The sequence below is a fragment of the Cnephaeus nilssonii genome, assembly GCF_951640355.1.
Source record: "Cnephaeus nilssonii genome assembly, chromosome: 2".
NCBI classification, from domain to species: domain Eukaryota; kingdom Metazoa; phylum Chordata; class Mammalia; order Chiroptera; family Vespertilionidae; genus Cnephaeus; species Cnephaeus nilssonii.
In genome coordinates this window covers 15,090,691-15,114,379 of record NC_137073.1, presented here as the reverse complement: position 1 = coordinate 15,114,379, position 23,689 = coordinate 15,090,691, and the positions used below count along the sequence as shown (strand labels likewise).

Sequence of the window (23,689 nt, the reverse complement as noted above, 5' to 3'; positions counted from 1 at the left end):
AGGGAGTGTTGGAGCATGCTACTGTTTTAGCTTGGTGGTCCTAGTTGACAATGTCAGGCAGAGACCCGCACTGGGTGAGGACAGGAGCATGTATGTGTGGGTGGAGCGAAAAGGCTGGGTAGGGGTCAGCTCTTTGAGCTTCAGAGGCCTGATGAGAATTTTGGATTTTCTTCTGAGTGTGGCAGGGAGCCCAGGAAGGTCTCCAGCAAGGCAGCTGTTCACTCTGGCTGCTGCTTCAGTGAAGGTTCTTATAAGTAAACGGGCGAGGAAGAATGGAGTCAAGGTGGCTCTCAGGGGTGGACCTCAGAACCTGGATGCGCAGTGGTGCTGTAATTGAGCCGGAAGAGACTGGAAGGAGGCCAGGCCAGGAGTGGATGTTGCATTGGCATTTGACACATATGTAGTTGCTAGCTGCTAGAGGGCCAAGTGGGCTGCTGGGTGACTGCCAGCAGAGCTCAGGGAGGAGTCGGGACTGCCTTAGCAGGCTGGCCAGCCACTGAAGGGCACTCAACAAGGGGAAAAGGTCTTAGGCCTGAGCCTGGGCCACCCACATTCACAGAGATTGGCACTTGGAAGGGACTCTTTTAGAAGGCTAGGGGGGGAGGGGGTGTTGCTAGTGAGTTGAGAGGACAGAGACTCAGGGGCCACAGGACCAAATGGTTTCTGAAGAAGGGTGCTGCAGCTGGGCCAGATGCTGCCAAGTGGTCAAGTGCATGGGGCATGGGCCTCATCTATGGCTTGGCCCTGGTGCAAGTTGTCATTGTTAGTGGCAGTTTGGAAGTAGGAGGAGGGTTTGGAAGAGGTGAGGAAGTCAGACAGCGCACAGGGCAGGTTCTTCCTAGCGGATTCTCTGTAAGCGGGGGCAATAAAGTGGTCTAGCAGCCAAAGGTATGGGAGGTGGGGAGGGGGTTCCTCATTGGTGTTTTTTAGGTGTTATAGAATGTCTCTCCACCTGGTTCCATCACTTCTTGTCCCTGTCTCTTTGTTGTCATGCCATGCAGCAGCCATTAATGGCTTCCTGAGGACATTGAAGGGTCCTCTTCATGTCTGTTCTGTCTCTCTCACCTCTGGGGCCACCTTGACCCTTTGATCCTTGTGCTCCCTGGGACCCATGTGACTGTGCTCCTGGAGCCTGTGGGGATCTCTGGTTGCCACATTTTTTGGAGGCCCGGGCCTGGGCTTTCTGTAGGCCCCTGGGACAATGTGTCTTGTTGGTTGTGGGCTCCAACAGATCGCACACACTTGGCTTTATCTTCTCCAAAGGCCATGTGAGATGCGATTAGGTGGTTCAGAGTCTAGATGAGTGAGCTTGCTGTCTAATTTTAGATGGGATTGGCCAGAGCAATGCAGGTGGAGGGGACTCTAGGGGACTTGGTTCAGTGGTAACTGTTACTCTTAAATTTTAAGGCAAATTCCAATGCCTGTGAAGGCTGTGAGGGCTTGCTTTACCTCTGACAGGAGTGAAAGAGGGACTTCTACCTCAAGTTGAAATCCTTAGTGGCATACATTGTATTAAGAGAGAAAGAAAAGGAAACGCTCTGCCTGAAGAAAGCCCCAATAGGCACACCACACTCCCTTTAGCCATAATTTACACATTGAGGAGACACTGGAGTGACTGCAGGGGCAAACTCCCCTCAGGACAGGTAAGGCAGAGCCTGGTGACATCCCTGTTGCAGCCTGGAAACCAGGGCTCTGGACAGGGAGCCAAGCTCCAAGACACTGCTGAGCTCAAGCCCACCCTTCCTTCCAGGCTGCACTGATGTGTTTCCCTCCTGCAGGGATGGAGGTTGAGGGGATTCAGAGGCTGTTACTCGGCTAGCCTGCATTCTTCCTCCATTCCCCACCTGTTCATCTTTGTGTGTCCCCTCTTGCAGCTTGGGGACAGGAGCAGTGCACCTAGGCCTCAGGAGGCTGGGCTTCAGTCCTGTCCTCCCTTGGCTTTGTCACCTTGAATCAGTTGGGTTGCTTAATCTCTCTGAGCCAGGATCCCCTGCAAAGTTCAGGCTTTGGGTTCACCAGGCTCTGCAAAAGGCCTGATCTGTGCTCATCCTTCTGGGAATGTACCACTCCATGCAGTAGAACAGATTTCCTCAGTGCCCTACGGCATTGGCTTTGCTGAAGGAGGTAGTATGGGAAATGGACCAATGAGATCTGAAAAAGTATTTCTGGAGGATGAGAAATGTGTGTGGTTGGAGGGAATATGAGCTTGGAACTATGATCCTTAACATCTGTCATATTCAAAACCTATCAGTCACCTTAGCTTCACAGTTGAGCACAGAACTAGAAGTATCTCTTAAATGGGAAATAGGAACACAGAGGATGGTCAGGCAAGGAGCAGAACCTGTGAAGCAGGAAAAGGTGCTGTGGCTGTGGCTGTGGCTGTGGCTGTGGCTGAGCCCCTGTGGAATGTAGGCTCCTGGGAGATGGCATTCCTAACTGGTGAAGCTCCTTGGCTATTCCAGGTGAGGCCACCTGCCCAGGCAGTGCTGAGCTCCTGCTTGGGTTCGGGCAAGCCAGAGTCTATAGCCTTCCCTGTGGAGGGGGGCAGAGCAGGACATGGAGGGAAGGGGGCCTGGTTGAGACCCTTTGAATTCCTCAGGTTCCGGTTAGATGTCCTGGTTAGAAGGGCTTGGGTGGTCAACAGGTGGGGCTGGATTCAGGGCAGGTTTGGGCAGTCTTGGTGGTTGGTCTCTTCCTCCTGGGATTGCCCTCACTGTACTGCAGCTTCAGGTTCCTTCTTGGTGGGAATGGTAGTACCGTGGCAAACGGAAACGAGATGGAACACCCTGAGCACCGGCCAACCCTTTCCGTCCCTAGCTGCCAGTGGTGAAGTACCTGTAGATTTCCATTAATAGGCACATATGTTTGGGGCTTCTGGGAGGAAGAAGTTATATGGGATCCATTTATTTTTGCAACCATTAGTCCTCTTTGGAAAATGGAAAATAGATAAAAAACATATCACAATGTAGTGGTGTCCAGAGGAAAGATGACAGTGTTCCTCCAGTCTCTCCCCATTGGGTGCCTAATAAATAAATTGAAGCAAGAAGTTAATAAAACGGCATTTCTCTTACAAAACTTGTCACTTTATAATTGGAAACAGAGCGTTCATTTGAGAAACCTTTGCATGAATTGGCTCTTAGCACAGCATGTGGAATGCAGCTGGTGCTCAGTAAATGTATACATATGGTGCAGGTGTGGAGACTGGATTATGATGGAAACACGCCCCCTCCCCACTCCCATACACACACCTTGGCTGAAGCCTGCAAAGGGGCATTTGACTGCAATCTCTAGCAGCTTCCCTTCACTGGGGCCACATGTGCCTTCTGGGCCAGTGGAATCCAGAAGGGTCACTTGGGCTGAAAGACTCATGTCATTGTGTTCTTGGTGAGAAACTTATCCTTGGGCCTTGCCCTGGAGCTGGGGTCTGGGATTCCCATTGGCCATGAGTCTGAACATGACAGAGTCTGACTCGAAGAGGGGCAGCAGTCTGGGCCACAGGTACTTTCAGTTTTCATTAATTTAAAAAATTTCTATTGGGTTAAGGTTAGTTTTTTAAAAATGATTTTTGCATTCTTCCTTAACTATGCAATGTTTAGATTTTGGCCTTAGTTATGCCAAAAATGGAGAACTACTTAAATACATTCGCAAAATTGGTTCATTCGATGAGACGTGCACCCGATTTTACACAGCTGAGATGGTGTCTGCTCTAGAGTACTTGCATGGCAGGGGCATCATTCACAGGTACCAAGCTGAGGACTGGGGCTCTGCTCTCAGGTCGGGGGCAGCTGTGGTTTATTTAATGGAGGGTGGGATGCCTCATGAAAACTAAGAAGAGTTCACATCACTCTGACATTGAGAGCCTCACAGACCTTCAACTATTAGATGAAATTATGTCTTTTTTGCCAGGCTAGCAGTTTTCTTACCCATTTTGACTGCTGCTTTTATTTTGTCACTTACGGCTTTTGTGTGTACTTTCTTCTGGTCTTGTTTTCCATGACTTTCTGATAAAGTCAAATTGAAAGTATTCAAATAAGCTCTTTCTTAAAAATTTGAGAGAGAGAGAGAGAGAGAGGAAGGGAGAAAGAGAGATACATCGATTTGCTATTCCACTTATTTATGCATTCATTGGTTGCTTCTTGTATGTGCTCTGACTGGGGATTGCACCCACAACCTTGGCATATCAGGACAATGCTCTAACCAACTGAGCTACCTGGCCAGGGCTTTTTTTTAACTGACTTTTAAAAATTGGACTTTTTATAAATTAAGTTGTACAGTATGATAGTTTGATTTCCATATTTTATGAAATGATTACAATAATAGGTATAAAAGCTATTTTATGGGTTAAATGATAAATTATACTTCAAAAAAGTTTCTTAAAAATAATAGATGGCAGTTTTGAAGTGATGTAATTTGAATGTCATTATATGCAACTGGTATTTGTTCAGTGTGAACTTTAGGTTTATATTCTTGATTGTTAGTCTATAAAGATTAGCATTAACCAGTTTATTTTCTTTTTGGCAAAATTTAGAGTATGTAATAACATTGCTGTTTTAAATACTTATGTCAAATATAAAAAATCTGCTTTCACAGGGACCTGAAACCAGAAAACATTTTGTTAAATGAAGATATGCACATCCAGATCACAGATTTTGGAACAGCAAAAGTATTATCCCCAGAGAGTAAACAAGGTGTGTGTTTTATTTCCAGTCGATCCTGCTTAGTGTTTAGATCAAAAACAACCTTTCCGAAATTCAGTGAATTGCATTGTGTTCATGTGGTGACAGATGTTTGTAATATCTTTGTTATTGTAAACTAGATGCTTGAGTTTTCACAGGGAAAGTTGTATGTCTGGTCTAGTGGGTGGGAGGGAGGGGCTTTCTAGGCTGCCTATGGTGGGTCCGCCTGGTCTTGAGTGGGGGTGCTGGGTCACCAGGTGCTTTCTGCATGTTGTTGTCATAGGTCCCTTTGAGCACTTTTGAGTGCCCTGTGGCTCACCCTCCCTAGTTTTAGAAAGTGCTGGGGTGCCGCATTTGTTCCTGGTCTCCCATGCAAGTACATGAGGTCAGTATGGTCAGCTTGCAGCTCTTCCTGTTGGCGCTGAAGTTTGTAACTGGAGGTTAGGGGGGGGACTATCCCTCTATCCCAGAGCCTGCCAGCTTTCTTTCTCCCCACTTCCCGTGTGCAGCTGCAGTAGTGGCCCAGGCACACACATTATAGTGAGGTTCCACAGAATCACAGAACAGGGATTGATTTTTACTTGGTCAAGTGCATATTTCTGATTGCAAACCATCCTAATCACTGTTCCCCTAGGGTGATTCTTAGCATTGGATTATGTATTGTGACAGCTGTATCACGTAGGAGGAGTTGCTAACTTGGGCCAGAAGAGTGTCCTGGGTGTCCTAGCTAGCCAGGAGACATCTCGGCAGGGGCTCTCACTGCCCTTAAGGTGTTTGTTGAATGGAAATCAAACTGGAAGTATAAAGAATGGCAATTTTACTTCTGAAAATTGTTGTCAAGTGTTGGCGTAGAGAGAAGATAAAGCCCTTTATGGTGAGGTTTGGGGGAAGCTAAGGGCACTGTGCAAGTTAATAAGTGACCTGGAAAATGAACTTTGGGTCTTAGGACAGTTGTGACTGTCAGAGCCACCCTGACCCAAGAGGCTGTCGTGGAGACCTCTGTATAATGCGCACATCTCTCTGCCATGAGAGGAAGACGTTGATAAAAGGCATAAAAAGTGCTTGGGCTAACTGATATGCTGAGTGTGAATACAGGGTTTGTTGGCAGAAAGATTCAGACTAAAGCATCCACTCTGCTACAGCTACTCTCTTGTAGAAAAGGAAAACTATGAGTATTACATAGCGGTGGGGAGGAACTTGGCTTTTTAGAAAGTCCTCTAGCTCAGCCGGGCTGGCCCCCTCTATCTTGGGCTTGAATTGCGGTGGGATTAAACAGCGTGTTGGACATCCATTGGGCTGATGCCTGGGGTCCACTCATCCCAGCCAACCGTGGGTAGAGACACAAACCTGTGCTGCTGGGAGGCACCTGGTGAGCCTTCTGCAGGGTGCCTTATCTTTCCTTTCTGGGTGTTTTTCCAGCCCCATGTTTTCAAACAGAGGGTTCTAGTTAAGATTCAGCTAGTGCTTTAAACCCACCAGACCTGAGGCCCTGAACCTAACTGTCCCCTATACCTGGGCTCCTGAGCATTAAAGAGAAAAAATCAACATGATATAGAAAAATGTTAGTTACATGCAAACAAGTAGTTAGAATAAGATGGAACTTGGAAACATTGTAGAAAATAGGTCTAGGCAAAGTACCAAAAATTAGGAACAGCGGTATAGCGGCAGATTCGTAAATTACCGAAAAATCGGTACAGCGGTCTGGTAGGGTTAATTTCTGTGCAAACACTCACTGAGTCACCAGCGTCTTCGATTTGGGAACCTCTCTGAGAATCCTAAAGCACCACCCTTTCAGGGCTGAAACAAAACTTGGAATCATGGGATATGCTCTTATTTCTCAACAAGTTTTAGTCCTGGCCTCACTTGCCTGCCTTTTGTAGCTGCCTTTCCCTCCTTCCCATAGAGGGCATCAGAGGATGGATGGTCTCCCACCTGGAGATGCACAAAGCCAGGGAAGTCCTACTGGCACTTGTGAGATGCCCCAAAACCTTTATCTATTCAACCTATGCATATTGCATAGTAACATTTTATTGGCCAGTAATCATGTTTTTATGGACATGGTATAACCCATAACCATAGCATTATTCATGACAGAGGTGAACCCAACAGGAATTGCTGTGTCCCCAAATGTTCTTGTTAGGCTGCTTATCACAGTCTGTGTGACTTCTGCCATGGGACCTCCCAGTCATTCTTGAGAGCTGCCCACCTTGGGGTCTGCTTTGTCCTTTCTTCATGTATATTTCCTTCAGAATCTGATATTTAATACAGGCTAGTCCTGTTGCCCTGTAGTCATTGAAAAAATACAAGAATTTAAATGCATTGGTGAAATAATGAAATAAATAAGCATGCTTTTCTTTCTTTCTGGAAGCAGGAAGCTAAAAATCCTTACATTATAAACCAGGGAGAATTGCTTGTATATATACAATGAGTGGCCAGATTATTATGATCTCTGAACGCATTATAATCTGGCCACTCAGTGTATATCCTATATAATAAAAGGCTAATATGCAAATTGTCCCCTTGACCAGGAGTTCGACCAGCAGGCAGGCCGGCCAACTTCCCATATCCCCTCCCCTGGCCAGGCTGGCCGGACCCCACCCATGCAGGAATTCATGCACCGGGCCTCTTAACCTTTTGCACTCGGATGTCGAGTGTGACTCGACACGGTTAGCATCGGTAGCAGCTCTTTTTATACTCTTTGAATGTATCAATAATTTGAAATATAAAAAAATCCAAATAAGTTTGTATGAAAAGAAACTCCAGTTTTTTATTCTACTGCCGCGCTTTGTAAAATCTGGGGTATTTAAAAAATTAAATCCCGAGTAGAATAAAGGAATCGAGAAAAAAGCAAGCGAGTGCAAAGGGTTAATATATATACACTGAGTGGCTAGATTATTATGCGTTCAGAGATCACAATAATCTGGCCACTCAGTATAGATGAGTTGGCTTTTTTTTTTCTTCTTAAAGAAAATGGAAAAGCATATGTAATTATGTGAATGTTTCATTTTAGTGAATTACTCTCATTTTCTGTTTGAAGTACTTTATATTTCTGTACTAGCTTTAAAAAAAACAAAAAACTTTTGTGCAAAGATGATTTCCCAAAAACATCTTAAAACTTCCAGAAGGAAAGTGTTGGTGGGAGCTCAGATTCTTTAGCTGTGCACTAAGCATGTTTGCCTTCCTCCTAGCAGGAGGCAGGTTGTCTATCTTCACAGACCTTTGTCCCAATATGTTGCTCCTGAAAGGGGGTGAGCCCTGCATCTCTCTCTCACTGCTGCCTGTTAGGTCAGAGTCGCCTCCCTGTCTATAATGGGCAGGGTGGGACACAGTGGGGACTGTTGAGGGCATACGGGATTGATGAACAATTTCCGGCACAGAGGACTTGTGACTTCTTCTTCTTCTTCTTTTTTTTTAAACATATTTTATTGATTTTTCACAGAGAGGAAGGGAGAGGGATAGAGAGTTAGAGAGAGTTAGAAATATCCATGAGAGAGAAACATCAATCAGCTGCCTCCTGCACACCCCCAACTGGGGATGTGCCTGCAACCAAGGTACATGCCCTTGACCGGAATCGAACCTGGGACCCTTCAGTCCACAGGCCGACGCTCTATCCACTGAGCCAAACCAGCCAGGGCTACTTGTGACTTCTGACCTTGCACAAGGGTACCACAGACATATCTGGGTGAGGACAGCTTAATCGTGTCGAGTAAGCCCCTTGTCTGTGGCTGTGTCTCTGGCCTTTGCCCCCTTTGCAAAAGGCTTGAGTTACTTGGGGACGCTGGAGGTTCAGACTTGGGGTTTGTGTCTGAAAACCTGTGTCCTGAGCTATGTAGGCTTTTCTGGTATACAGCCAGATGTGGAGGCTTCACTTACAGGACGGGTGGGTCTGCTGGTGTAGGTTGGAGGACAGCTGGAGGGGGGGATCCAGGGGAAGACTTCGGAGCCTAAATCATTCTGTCACTCCAGCTGCACCTTTTCTGCACGTCCCCTCTGTGGACAGCCAAAGTTCCCACATTTGAACTTAGCTAATTTATCTCTTAAATTTCTTTTAATCTGTGGCTTCCGCGCGCGTTCCCCTCCCCTCCCCCCCATCTTTATTTCTTTCCCTTGCAGTCTGTTGAAGAAACCAGGTCATTTGTCTTCTAAAGTTTCCTGATTACATCTCTTTGGAGTCATGTCACATGCTCCTCTCCTCTGTACATCCTGTAAATTGGCAGTTGGTGCTGGTCACTTTGATCATATTCAGGTTCAATTATCTCACACCAGAGTCTGGTGGTGGTGCCTTCTTTATTAGGAAGCATTTGACACCCATTTATTTCTCTATGTTGTCAACAGCCCTTTAAAGCCATAATGGCTTAGATCCATTAATTCAGTAGAGAATACAGAATGATTATAGTCTAATTCTTTTACTCATGAGATGGAATTCTTTTTTTAAAGAGAAATTTCCCCATAGCAACTATTTCCTTTTCCTATTGATTGTGGAGGAAAAACAGGATAAATGCTTGCTCTTTCCCCTTGCCACTTTTGAAAATCATGAATTGGTTCACCATCGTCCTCCAGTGATGACCAAATTATCAAAAGCATTATTACCCCTTGCCTCACACCATACACAAAAGTTAACTCAAGATGTTTACTTGGGTAGATTGGAGATCTGAATCTAGGATCTAAAACTATTAACACTCTTGAAAGAAAGCATAGGAGTAAACTTCATGACCTTGGGTTAGGGAATGGTTTCTTAGATACAGTACCAAAGGTACAAAACACACACACACACACACACACACCTCAAAGGCACAGCAACAGAAGAAAAAAAAAAAATAGGTAAATTATGCCACATTAAGTTTAAAAACTTTTATGCCATGATACCATTAAGAAAGTAAAAAAGATAACTCTCTATCAACATGTCCTCGGGTGAAGGTTTAAAAGAAAAAAGAAATACAGTTGATGTTTGTGTACAAGGTCATGTCATCTATGATTAGAGATAGTTTACTTTTTCCTTTCTAATCTGGATTCCTTTTATTTCATTTTCTTGTCTTAATTGTCCTGGTAGAACCTCCACTATGTTGAATAGAAATGGCAAGAGTGACATCCTTGTCTTGTTCCTAATCCTAGGAAAAGCTCTTAGTCTTTCACTGTGAGTAACAAGTTAATTTTGGCTTTTTCATAGATGCCTTTATCAGGTTGAGGAGGTTTCTTTCTGTTCTTATTTTATGTATTTTTATCATGAAGGAATGTTGAATTTTTGTTAGATGCTTTTTCTGCATTTATTGAGTTGACCATGTGGTTTTGTCCTTAATTTTAATGATATGATGTATTACATTGATTGATTTATAAATATTAATCACCTTTGCATTCTTGGGATAAATCTCGCTTGCATACTCCCTTTTTTAAAAAAATTGATTTTGAGAGAGAGAGAGAGAGAGAGAGGGAGGGAGGGAGGGAGGGAGGGAGAGAGGGAGAGGGAGAGAAAAAGAAATATTGATGTGAGAGGAAAACATAGATCAGCTGCCTCTTGCATGCCCCCAACTGGGGATTGAGCCCACAACCCAGGCATGTGCCCTGACCGGGAATCAAACTGGCAACCTTTCAGTGCAGAGGATGATGCTCAACCAACTGAGCCACACTGGCCAGGGCCAGACTCCTTTTTATGTGTTGCAGTAGTCTGTTTTCTCACCTTTTGTCCAAGAGGTGACCATATTTTGTGAATGTTTGCTGTGCTTCATGTGGGTTTATGGGTATGACACTAGCAGTCTGCACTTTTGGCTTGAAGAGAGTATGAGAGTCCCCAGACCTTAGGAACACTTCTTTAGGTCCCTCCTTCCCCACTGGCACTTCAGAGTTTGACTTACAGATTTGTGGTGACCAGAGTGGTCCATAGCCCAGGATGCTGATCACTTTCTTTGAACCACTTTGAGGATAGAAACAGCAACCCAGCCCAATACCTTTCTCCTTTCCCCTGACTGTGTGTCCTACAGGTGAGGGGGTCAGTGGCATAGAGGAGGCCATGTTTACCAATGATGGGTTCTGGGTCTGGTTTTTCAATAGCTGGAGAAGTTTGATCTTTAGCTTATCGCTGAACTTCCAGGGGGAGGTGACTTCTGTGGTTTTCTAATGCTCTCTTTGGGGGTTTTACCCTGGTGTCATAGATAGAAGCCAGTCAGCCATGACACTGGAGAGGAGAAAAGTCACTGATTTTCATTAATCTTTCAGTGAATTGAACATTTCCTTCAATCATAAAAGTAGACAGCAAATGTCTGCTGGTTTACACAGTACCAGCCTGGAAGGTTGCTGTGAGTGAAATATGTGGCTCCTCTCCTTAGAGAATCAATTTGTTTTCGGATGATAGGTGGCTCTCATACCGGCATCCCTGATCCTTCATCCTCTGAGAGTCATAGGAAAGGCTGAGAGCAGCTGTGTGGTCCCCAATGCCAGAGATGCTCCATGTAGGATGCCTCAGGAGCAGTGTGGTGGGGCACGCAGCTTATGCCTGTGGTTCTTTTCAGGGATGCATGGCCATTGGTGAGGTCCCTAAGATCCTTGGGGCCACTGGGGTGAATGGGTGTCAGTGCCTCCTCTCTCTGGTGATGGGCAGGTCCAGAGGCTCCTGCTGCCACCCAATCCAGCTCTTCAGTTGATCTTTGTGAATCTTGCATCACACAGTCCAGTACTAGAAACAGCAGTATGCTGTGGAGGTTGCCCAGCTGGGAAACATGAGTCTCATTCCCTGACCTCCCTGAGCAGTTTGTTACAAGAAGGTATTCCTGCCCTGCAGGGGATCCAGTCCTTTCCTGCATTCTGTGCATGTTCATTGTGTGCTTGCTGCATGTCCGGAACTGTTTTTAAGCACCACAGGCTCCTTGAGATGCTCCAGCTGAGAGAATGCTAGGTGAGGGCTGCTCTAGTGTTGGTGAGAGGCACTAGGAGCACATGAGTTAGGGAGGTGGCCAGGATGAGCTTCCTTGGTGGTCAGGGAAAATGTCACTGAGCAGGTGACCTTTGAGCCATCTCTGGGAGGAGAGGTTCTCAAAATGGGGTGTGAGGGGTAGGCCCTGGACAAGTAAGGCTTTCGGGATTGTACAGTACAGTCTGATTCCAAGTGACCAGTGCTGTGCTGGCAGAAAGCTCCAGTTTATGCCCATGTCAGCCATGATGTCCTGATATGAACGTCCATAATTTTAAGTGTTTTGTATCTCAGCATGACCATTTTCCTCTTCTCATCAGCCAGGGCCAACTCGTTTGTAGGAACAGCCCAATATGTTTCTCCAGAGCTGCTCACAGAGAAATCGGCCTGTAAAAGGTAATCTGATTTTTTCTTGTTCTTGTTTTTATCCACATATGTGTGTGTGTGTATATATATATATATTTTTTTCCTGATCCATAATAATCTTTTCTCTAAAGTAGCTAATTAATGTGAAATTAATAGTTAAGAGAATGCCTTTCACCCAGCCGGTGTAGCTCAGTGGTTGAGTGTCTGTCTATGAACCAGGAGGTCATGGTTCGATTCCCAGTCAGGGTACATGCCTGGGTTATGGGCTTGATTCCAGGTGGGGGGTGTGCAGTAGGCGACTGATTGATGAGTCTCTCTCATCATTGATCTTTCTCTCTGAAAAAAAATTATTTATTTTTTCAATGAGAGTGCCTTTCATGGCCTTTATATAGCTAAGCTTACTTTGGAAGAAGTTAGCATTTTGCCTTTTAAACAGTATTTTTCTTTTAATAACCAATGTGCTACTTTATTGTTACACTTTATACTTCCTGGGGTGGTTGTTGCTTTATACTTTGAGATTGGATCTTGTTCCCTTAGAATAACTGTTTGGTGAAAAGAAGTGTGGCAGACAGGTCTTTATTATTTAACAAGGCTTCTTGCTTGTTTTAAAGCTCAGGGATCCTTGTGCTGCCTCCGGCTCTGGCAGACTGGCATTACTGGCAGCTGCAGATCAGCTGTTTAGTGTTATGGACTCTGTAGACTATGGGAAGAGTCCCAGAAGGCAGCATGTGTGGGAGGGGACAGAGCCAGTTTCCTGGCAGGGGCCCAGGCAGCACTAGCCAACTCTGCTCAGTGCTCCGACCTGGGACAGGCCTGGCAGTAGCTACAGAGTTGAGGGCCTTGGTGGGTGTAGAGTAAATTAGGGTATAGAGGACACAGGAGCTGGGGTTCTGTTCACAAGGGCAGTAGTCTGAAGAGTGGAGCAGGGTCAGCAGCAGGGCAGCTGGGCAGTGGAGGAAAAGAAGGTGGGGGGGTGTTGATGGCTAGGAGTGCGGAGAAGTCTGGGGAGCTGTCAGGTAGGCTATGAGGCAGGTGGAAGACTGAGGTGGCAGTAGAATCTGGGGTTACAGAGTTTGGGGAGTGGCTCCAGGTGGTGACAGATTCTGTAGTTAAAGCTTTTCTTTGGATTTTTCCTACCCAGGGGCCAGCCAATCACGTGGTCTGCTGGCACCTTCCCTTGAGTTGACAGAGGGTCTTAGGATCAGTGACGTAGATTGGCAGGCTGCAAGGGACTACCTTCCTAAAATGACAAAGTAACGGTGCCAAAGCCATCAGAGGAGTGAGTGATTCTGGGGACAGCAGCTCTGTGTTTGTGAGCATAGCAGCTTTTAAAAAACTCTTTAAGGGGTGGTGCTGTGGGACAGAAACACGATGAAGGATAGAAGGATGCTCTCTTAAGGATTAAACTTCAGTCTCCAGGCTCTTGGTTTTTGAGCTTTTGCCAAGGACCAAATGCTATTGTAGGTCACGGATTCCTACGTGGGGCCTTTTAACCAATATTCTCCCCAGGGAACATTTGGCTGTGTATGGGCACAGTTTTGGTGTCACAACTTGGTGAGGGTTGGGAGAGAGTGCTATTGGTATACAGTGGACATCCGCTCAGCATCCTGCAGTGCAGAGCCATACTCACAGCAAGAATGATTGCCCCCCCCCCGCCCCCGCCCATGTCTACAGTGCCGAGGCTGAGACACCTTCCTCAGGGTGGTGAGTACTGTTGGCCAAATTCTTGAAGTGTGTGTCACTGCTGACTAAGTACTAGCTTTTCCTCAATTTTGGGTTTACTTGTAGGATGAGGCAGCTTATTAGCATGATGGGGAAGATCTCCAAGCTCTACTGAATGCGATAAGGAAGACACCTTTTGTGAAAAAAGGAGGGAGAATGTCTACCCAGATCTGTTTGTTCATGCATTTTACAACACTAGAAGAGTATACAAGGACTGGAAAATAACACTGTAATGTTGAGAGAACAGGGTTGTGAGGAAGATAACAATATACTGTATATCTTTGTATGCTTTTAAAATTTTTAGCATGTGATACTCAAAAATAGTTCAGATTTTTTAATTTAAAAAGTGATACATATTCATTGAAAAGAATTCTTAGAAAATATGGAGAATAAAAAAATAAGAACACTCAGAGTCTCCAGCCCACTTACAGTCTCATAATGAGGTGGTGTATCTTCCCAGTTATTTTTTTCTAGGGGTATTACATATCGTTATGTAATTTTTATGCAACTGGGAGTCATACTGAATAACCAATTTTGAATAGTTATTACATAACCATCAAATACTTAATGACTATTATGTAATTATTAAATATATAATGGTTCATTATATAATTATTGCGATTATATGATGAACATTTCCCTATGTCACTAAAATTATTTGCAGTCATCTTTAACAGCTGTGGGGTGTTTTAGCATATGATTTACTGTTGTTTGTCAAACTCTTCCTTTATCATTGGATGTTGAAGTGGTTTTGTTTATTTGGCACAATCTGGCATGCCTACTGTGTGCTGCATATTCTGTGCTGTGGGGCAGAGGGGCACTCCTGCTTGTCCACTGGGAGAGATGGGGTATCTTCCAGGCAGCACCAGGGCTGCCCCAAGGCTGCCCTAAGTTCCTGTGTTGAATTTCAAAGAGTAGAATGAGCCCTGACCAGTTTGGCTCAGTGGATGGAGAGTTGGCCTGCGGACTGAAGGGTTCCAGGTTCGATTCTGGCCAAGGGCACATGCCTGGGTTGCCGGCTCAATCCCCAGTAGGGGGAGTGCAGAAGGCAGCCGATCAATGATTCTCTCTCATCATTGATGTTTCTATCTCTCTCCCTCTTCCTTCCTCTCTGAAATCAATAAAGAAATATATATATTTTTTAAAAAGTAGAATGACTTGCCCTATCTGAACATTTTAAAAGTCTTTGGTACATGCTAGAAATAATAAACTGACTGCCCCTTTAGTTTTTATTGTATTTTAAAACATTTTCGAGCCCTGACTAGGTAGCTCAGTTGGTTAGAGTGTCGTCCCGATACGCCAAGGTTGTGGGTTCGATCCCTGGTCAGGGCACATACAAGAATCAACCAATGCCCCAGGCTGGGTTGCTTAGTGGTTAGAGTGTTGGTTCGCAGACCAAGAGGTCATGGGTTCAATTCCCAGTCAAGGGTGCGCACCTGGTTTGCAGGAACCCTGCCATGGTCAGGCCCGTGCAAGAGGCAGCTGATCAATGTGTCTCTCTCACATCGATATTTCTCTCTCCCTCCCTCTCCCCTTCCCCCTCCCCCTGTGTGCTGTGGGGCAGAGGGGCACTCCCTCTCTCCCTCTCCCTCTCCCCCAATGTCTCCTTTCCTCCCTCCCCCTCCACCCCTGTCCCCTCTCTTTCCATCCTCTCTGACTGTGTCCACATATAAAGGGCATGCTTTGCTGTAGGTGTTTTTCTTATGTAGCTTCCTATTTTAACTAGACTAAACAATAGAGAAAATCAAGTATAAAAACTAGTTACTGGGTAGAATGTAGGTGTTTATTTTTTTGTTAATCCTCACCCAAGAATATTTTTCCATTAATTTTTAGAGGGAGTGGAAGGGAGGGGGAAGACACAGAGAGAGAAACATCACTGTGAGAAAGACACATTTATTTGTTGCCTCCTGCATGCACCCCAACCAGGGCTGGGAATTGAGCTTACAACCGAGGTATCAAACCCAGGACCCTTCAGTCCGATGCTCTATCCACTGAGCCAAACCAGCTAGGGTGTAGATTTCACTTTTTTAAAAATATATTTTATTGATTTTTTACAGAGAGGAAGAGAGAAGGATAGAGTTAGAAACATCGATGAGAGAGAAACATCGATCAGCTGCCTCTTGCACACCCCTTACTGGGGATGTGCCCGCAACCAAGGTACATGCCCTTGACCGGAATCGAACCTGGGACCCTTGAGTCTGCAGGCCGACGCTCTATCCACTGAGCCAAACCGGTTTCGGCTAGATTTCATTTTTTAAATGCCCTTCACTCCATCTTTGTGTTGTGACTCAGATTTCTGACCTGTTGCATTTCTATTCCAAATCAAGAGCTTCCTCATCTCTCCTGGTGCTGGTCATACAGAGCCCTCATCCAAGGCCCTGGCACTGCAGTTGCCTGTTGTCTCCACCCATGCCCTTTGAATTCATTTTCCAGATATCAGGCGGTTGCCTCTTCCAGAAACTGACTACATCCCGTCACCTCTGAGCCCTATAGACAGATAGGGCTGGGATGGAGGTGGGAGTAGGTAGAGGCAGCTGGCAGTGCAGGTCGAGGAGCATCTTGATGATTTCTTAGGGCTGAGCTGGGAATAGAATGCAACACTTACAGAGGAAATTAAATATGCAAAGTAGGTGTCAGCTGTGAGCTCTGAGGTGGCACTGAGGGAACAGAAAACAGACCAGAGCAGGTGGGAAAGGGGGTGGCATCCAGGGCAAGGAGAGCAGTGCTGCCCCCACCCCTCCCCCCGAGTCCCTGCCAGCTGGTTCTGGAAATGACTTAGGGCAAGTTAGAACTGTAATGTGTTTCTTTTGAAACATATAATTAAAATGTTTATAAAGAAGGAGCAGGGCTTTGCACTGTGAGTCCAAAAAGGGGAAGAGAAAGCTTGCTTTGTGAACATCCTATATATTGTCTAATTTGGTTTCTTGGTATATGTGAGCTTGTGTCTCTGTCCTGGGGGTAAACAATGAGTTAATGAGAGAATCTCTTAGCAGCGTCCTCAGCACCACGCTTACCGCTGACATTGGAAAAAGGTGTGTGTAGGATACTCTGGACCCAAGTTCCCAGGGAGGCCCCTTTGAAAAGGGCCTGAAGTAGGTTCCCACCTTCACACTGACCTGGTTTTAAAGGAGTGCAATAAATAGGAAGCTGAAATAGAGTGGTATGAACAGAGGGAACGGAAGGACCTCTGCATGTCACTGAAATTTTACAAATGTCATTCTTTGTTTTTCCCCTCAAAGTTCAGACCTTTGGGCTCTTGGATGTATAATATACCAGCTTGTGGCAGGACTCCCACCATTCCGAGCCGGGTAAGAGACACTCCCTGGTCCTACCCTCTACCCTCCACCTTCTACCCACCCCCCACCCACATACCTCTGCCCATTGAAGCAGCCAGAGAAGTGGGAGGAGGCTGAACCAAGGTGGGAGGACTTTTACAATGATGCTTTAATGAATACAGTGGCTCTGTGGGGAGAGGAGACACTGTCCCAGGAAAGGTACAGCTTGCTTCTGGGAGATTTGTGTGACCCTACCCAGAATGATGGTTTCTCTTATTTTACAGAAACGAATATCTTATATTTCAGAAGATCATTAAGTTGGAATATGACTTTCCTGAAAAATTCTTTCCTAAGGCAAGAGACCTTGTGGAAAAACTTTTGGTAAATATTTTGCATTTTCTTCTTGTAAGATGATCTGGTAGCCAACCAGTCCCTCTGAACCTGGAGGCACCTATCTATATATATATAAGGCTAATATGCTAAGTGTCCAACCAATCACTATGATGCACACTGACCACCAGGGGGCAGACGCTCAATGCAAAAGCTGCCGTGACGCACACTGGCCATTTACAGAGAAACGGCACCTTGGACCTGGCACCCACAAAGCAACACTCGGCTTCCCCCAAGTGGAACACAGGCCCCACCACCACCCCGGAGTGACAGCCCACCAAATCACAGCCGACGCTGCCAAGAACCCAACGCGCAAAATGCAGCCCATAGCCCAGCCCAGCCCAGCCCTGAAACGGTCGCTGTGGCACCGGGTAATGATGTCACGTAGCAAGGCCCGGCTTCCTCTCCCTAGCGATAAATAGCCTCCTTGCAGTTTCTTCAGCCCAGGAACAACTTGCTTTATAACCAGGTGCAAACATTTCACGCTTTAACCAAATGTCTGTGAAGCATTTTTCCATGCCTCATCTCATTTGATCCTCACTGAAGTCCTGGAGTAGGTAAATAGGAGACTCAGTGGAATCCTATTTTCCTTACATTAGCCGGAAAACGGAGATTTAGAAAGCTTAGAAATTTGACCCGACTGAAAAGAAGTAAGACAATTACCTAAACGAGAAGTTGGGGTGCTTCACTGGGCTGGAAAAAGTTTAGCTAAATCCGAAAGCAGGTCTAATTAAGCAAATTTATTCTATATATATAAAAGGCTAAGTTGACTTGTGCATGTGTGATACATATAAAGCTTTCGCTGGCGCCAGTTGCATGCATGTGTTTCCAACTGTCATTGTCAATCGTAAATTTCGTTGACACTTCTATTATAGAGAAAGCATGAATAGTGATATTAAAATATTTCTTCTAATTAATTTCCTTTCAATGTGCACGAATTCGTGCACTGGGCCACTAGTATTTAATAAAAAGCTATGAGAGAGAATCATTGATTGGCTGCCTTCTGCATGCCCCCTTCTGGGGATCGAGCCCGCAACTGGGCACGTGCCCTTGACTGGAATGGAACCCATGACCCTTTGGTCTGCAGGCCAATGCTCTATCCACTGAGCCAATCCAGCTAGGGCCATATATATACCACTAGAGGCCCAGTGCATGAAATTTGTGCACGGGGGGTGGGTACCCTCAGCCCAGCCTGCACCCTCTCCAATCTGGGACCCCTTGGGGGATGTCCGACTGCCAGTAAACTGGCAGTCGGACATCCCTCTCACAATCCTGCACCGCTGGCTCCTAATCACTCACCTGCCTGCCAGGTCGCCCCCAACTGCCCCCCACTGCCGGCCAGGTCACCCCCAACTGCCCCCTCCCTGCTGGCCTGGTTGCTCCTCACTGCCCTCCTCGCCGGTCTGGTCATCCCTTACTGCCCCCCCTTGCCAGCCTGGTTGCCCCCAACTGCACCCCTCCCGCCGGCCTGGTCGCCCCTAACTGCCCCCCCCCCACTGTCCTGGTCGCCCCTCACGGCCCCCCACTGGCCTGGTCGCCCCACACAGCCTGCTTGTTCAGTCGTTTAGTTGTCCCTCACTAACTCCCCTGCCGGCCTGGTTCCCCCACGCAGCCTGCTTGTTCAGTTGTTTGGTCGTCCCTCACTAACCCCCCTGCCGGCCTGGTTCCCCCACGCAGCCTGCTTGTTCAGTTGTTTGGTCGTCCCTCACTAACCCCCCTGCCGGCCTGGTCATAGGCAGCCATCTTGTGAGGGTGTGAGGGTTAATTTGCATATTATCTCTTTATTATATAGGATTTTAAAAATTTTTTTAGAAAACTCCATACTGTTTTTCACAATGGCTGCACCAGTCTGCATTTCCACCAACAGTGCACAAGGGTTCCCTTTTCTCCACAACCTCACCAGCATTTGTTGTTTGTGTTTTTTGTGTTTTTTTGTGTTTTTTTTTAATATATTTTATTGATTTTTTACAGAGAGGAAGAGAGAGGGATAGAGAGTTAGAAACATCGATGAGAGAGAAACATCAATCAGCTGCCTCTTGCACACCCCCTACTGGGGATGTGCCCGCAACCAAGGTACATACCCTTGACCGGAATCAAACCTGGGACCCTTGAGTCCGCAGGCCGACGCTCTATCCACTGAGCCAAACCGGTTTCGGCAGTTGTTGTTAGTTGATTTATTGATGATAGCCATTCTGGCAGAAGGGAGGTGATATCTCATTGTGGTTTTAATTTGCATCTCTCTGATGATTAATGACGCTGATAATTTTTCTTATGTCTATTAGCCATCTGCATGTCCTCTTGGGAAAAGTGTATTAAGTCCTTTGCCCATTTTTTTATTTTTTATTTTTAATGATTTCAGAGAGAGAGGGAGAGGGAGATAGAAACATCAATGATGAGAGAGAATCATTGATCAGCTGCCTCCTGCATACTCCCCACTGGGGATCGAGCCCGCAATCCAGGCATGTGCCCTTGACCGGAATCGAACCCGGGACACTTCAGTCCACAGGTCAATGCTCTGCCCACTGAGCCAAACCGGCTAGGGCCTTTGCTCACTTTTTTTTTTTTAAATATATTTTATTGATCTTTTTTACAGAGAGGAAGAGAGAGGGATAGAGAGTCAGAAACATCGATGGGAGAGAAACATCGATCAGCTGCCTCCTGCACATCTCCTATTGGGGATGTGCCCGCAACCAAGGTACATGCCCTTGACCGGAGTTGAACCTGGGACCTTTCAGTCCGCAGACCGACGCTCTATCCACTGAGCCAAACCGGTTAGGGCCCTTTGCTCACTTTTTAATAGGATTTTTTGTCCTCTGGTGTTGAATTGTGTACATTCTTTATATATTTTAGAAATTATTTCCTTACTAGATGTATCATTGGCAAATATGTTGTCCCATACATTGGATTCCTTTTTCATTTTGTTGATGGTTTCTTTTGCTCTGCAAAAAAGCTTTTTAGTTTGATATAGTCCCATTTGTTTATTATTCTTTTGTTTCCCTTGCCCTGAGAGATCTATTGGAAAAAGTATTACTACAAAAGATGTCTGAGATTTTACTGGCTATATTTTCTTCTAGAGTTATTATGGTTTTGCAACTTACAGTTAAGTCTTTTATCCATTTTGAGTTTATTCTTATATATGGTGCAAGTTGGTGGTCTAGTTTCTTTTCTTTTTGCATGTACCTGTTCTATTTTCCCAGCACCATTTATTGAAGAAACTGTCTTTATTCCATTATGTGTTCTTACCTCCTTTGTCAAATATTAATAGACCATAAAGGTGTGGGTTTATTTCTGGGCTCTTTGTTCTGTTTCATTGATCTATATGCCTGTGCTTATGCTAGTACCGGGCTGTTTCGATTACCAGACCTTGTTATAGTTTGATATCAGGTATTGTGATAACTCCAACTTTCTTTCTCAATATTGTTGAGGTTATTCGGAGTCCTTTTTGGTTTCATATAAATTTTTTGGAATATTTGTTCTGGATCTGTGAAATATGCTGTTGGTATTTTGTTGTTGTTGTTAATCCTCACCTGAGGATAATTTTTCCATTGAATTTTTTTTTTTTTTGAGAGTGTGGGAGGGAGGCGGAGAGAGAGAGAAACATCTGTGTGAGAGAGACACATTAATTGATTGTCTCCTGCACGCACCCTGGCCAGGGCCGGGAATCGAACCTGCATGCTCTTGACCGGGAATTGAACCTAAGACCCTTCGGTGCCCGTCCCACTCTAAGCCACACTTTGGTTATTTTGGTATTTTAATAGGAACTGTGTTGAATCTATAGATTACTTTGGTAGTATGGACATTTTAATTCTTTCAATCCATGAAACATAATATATGCTTCCAATTATTTGTATCTTCCTCAGTTTCTTTCTTCAATGTTCTATAATTTTATGAGTACATGTCTTTTACCTTCTTGGTTAAATTTATTCCTAGGAACCTTATTTTTTTTAAAATATATTTTATTGGTTTTTTACAGAGAGGAAGGGAGAGGGATAGAAAGCTAGAAACATCGATGAGAGAGAAACACCGACCAGCTGCCTCCCGCACATCCCCCACTGGGGACGTGCCCGCAACCAATGTACACGCCCCTGACCGGAATCGAACCTGGGACCCTTCAGTCCGCAGACCGACGCTCTATCCACTGAGCCAAACCGGTTTCGGCGGAACCTTATTTTTTTGTTGCAATAGTAAATGGGATTGTTTTCTTAATTTCTCTTATTGATAGTTCATTATTGGTATATAAAAATGCCACTGGTTTCTGAATATTAATTTTGTATCCTGCCACTTAGTTAAATTCATTTATTCTAGTAATTTTTGGTGGCATTATTAGGGTTTTCTATGTACAATATCATGCCATCTGAGGATAATGACAGTTGTACTTCCTCCTTTGGATGCCTTTGATTTCTTCCTCTTGTCTAATTGCTGTGGCTAGGACTTCCAGTACTGTGTTGAATGAGAGTGGTGAAAGCAGACATCCTTGTCTTGTTCCTGATCTAAGGGAAATGCTTTTAGTTTTTGCCCACTGAGTGTGATGTTGGCTGTAGGTTTGTTATATATGGCCTTTATTATGTTGAGGTATGACCCCTCTATTCCCATATTACTGACATCACAGATGGGTGCTATAATAAATGGGTGCTAGATTTTATGTTTTGGTGTGTATTTCTTTTGTGTGTGGGGGGGTGTTTGTATGTGGGGGGGTTGGTTTTTGTTTTTTTGCCTTTTCTTTAGGGTGCTGGATTTTATCAAATGCTTTTTCTGCATCTATTCATATGATCATGTGATTGTTATCCTTCATTTTGTTTATGTGGTGTATCATATTTATTGATTTGAGAATATTGTACCAACCTTGCATCCCCAGAATAAACCCCACTTGGCCATGATGTATGGTCTTTTTAATGTATTATGGATCAGTTTGCTAATTTAAAAAAAAAATTTTTTTTTTTGATTTCAAAGAGGAAGGGAGAGGGAGAGAGAAAAATAGAAACATCAGTGAGAGAGAGAATCATTGATCAGCTGCCTCTTGCATGCCCCCCACTGGGGATCAAGTCCACAACCGGGTATATGCCCTGCCCTGCCCTGACCAGGAATTGAACCGTGACCTCCTGGTTCATAGGTAATTGCTCAACCACTGAGCCACCAACCAGGCAGTTTGCTAATATTTTATTGAGGATTTTTGCATCTGTGTTCATCAGGGATATTGGCCTATACTTCTCTTTCTTTGTGTAGTATATTTGTCTGGTTTTGGAATTAGGGTAATGCTGGCCTCATAAAAAGAGCTTGGAAGTCTTCCTTCATCTTGAATTTTTTTGAACAGTTTGAGGAGTATAGGTGTGCATTCTTCTGAATGTTTGGTAAAATTTGCCTGTGAAGCCATCTGGTCCAGAACTTTGCTAGGAGTTTTTAAATTACTGCTTCAATTTCATTAGTTGTAATCTGTCTATTCTAGGTTTTCTGTTTCTTCTTGAATCAGTTTTGGGAGATTGTATGTTTCTAGGAATTTATCTGTTTTGCCCAGGTTGTCCAATTTGTTGGCATATAGTTGTTCATAGTCTTTTCTTACAATCCTTTGTATTTCTGTGATGTCAGTTATTACTTCACCTCTTTATTTCTGATTTTACTTATTTGGGTCCTTTTTTTTTCTTGATGACTCTGATTAAAGGTTCATCAATTTTGTTTATCTTTTCAAAGAACCAATTTCATTGTTGTTGTTTTTTAAGTTTCTATGTCGTTTATTTATGCTCTGATCTTTATTATTTCCTTCCATTTATTCTGGGTTTTGTTTGTTGTTCTTTTTCTAATGTTTTTTTAGGGCAATGGTTAGATTGATTGAGATTTTTCTTGAGGTAGGCCTGTAATGCTATGAACTTCCCTCATAGAACTACTTTTGCTTTGTCCCATAGATTTTGGGTTGTTGTATGTTCATTTTCATTTGTTTCCAGTTAATGTTTTTATTTCCCCTTAATCTGATTATTAGCCCAGTCATTGTTTACTAACATGCTATTTTAGCCTCCATGTGTTTGAATGTTTTTCCGTTTTTTTATTGTAGTTGATTTTTAGTTTCATATCATTTTGATCAGAGATGATGCTTGATATGATTTCAATCCTCTTGAATTTATGAAGACTTATTTTGTGTCCTAACATGTGATCTGTCTTTGAGGATGTTCCACATGCACTTGAAAAGAATGTATATTCTGCTGTTTTGAGATGAAATAGTCTATAAATATCGATTAAGTCCAACTAATTCATTGTGTCATTTAGGGTTGTCGTTGCCTTGTTGATTTTTTTGTCTGGAAGATCCATTGGTGACAGTAGGTTATTGAAATCTCCTACTAAGACCATATTAGTCGCTCCCCCTTAATGTC

The 23,689-nt window shown here is 44.5% G+C and overlaps 1 protein-coding gene across 3 annotated transcripts in view; it reads left to right on the top strand.

Annotated features, from left to right (window-relative positions):
• The window catches only part of PDPK1 (3-phosphoinositide dependent protein kinase 1), an 86,836-nt gene that overhangs the window by 41,839 nt on the left and 21,308 nt on the right, over nt 1-23,689 (top strand). For all 3 annotated transcript variants that reach the window (XM_079781843.1, XM_079781844.1, XM_079781842.1), the window contains 5 exons: nt 3,597-3,741; nt 4,591-4,688; nt 11,898-11,973; nt 16,905-16,973; nt 17,225-17,321. In XM_079781843.1, the coding sequence (XP_079637969.1) occupies nt 3,597-3,741; nt 4,591-4,688; nt 11,898-11,973; nt 16,905-16,973; nt 17,225-17,321 (485 nt within the window). The remainder of the gene's footprint in view (nt 1-3,596; nt 3,742-4,590; nt 4,689-11,897; nt 11,974-16,904; nt 16,974-17,224; nt 17,322-23,689) is intronic.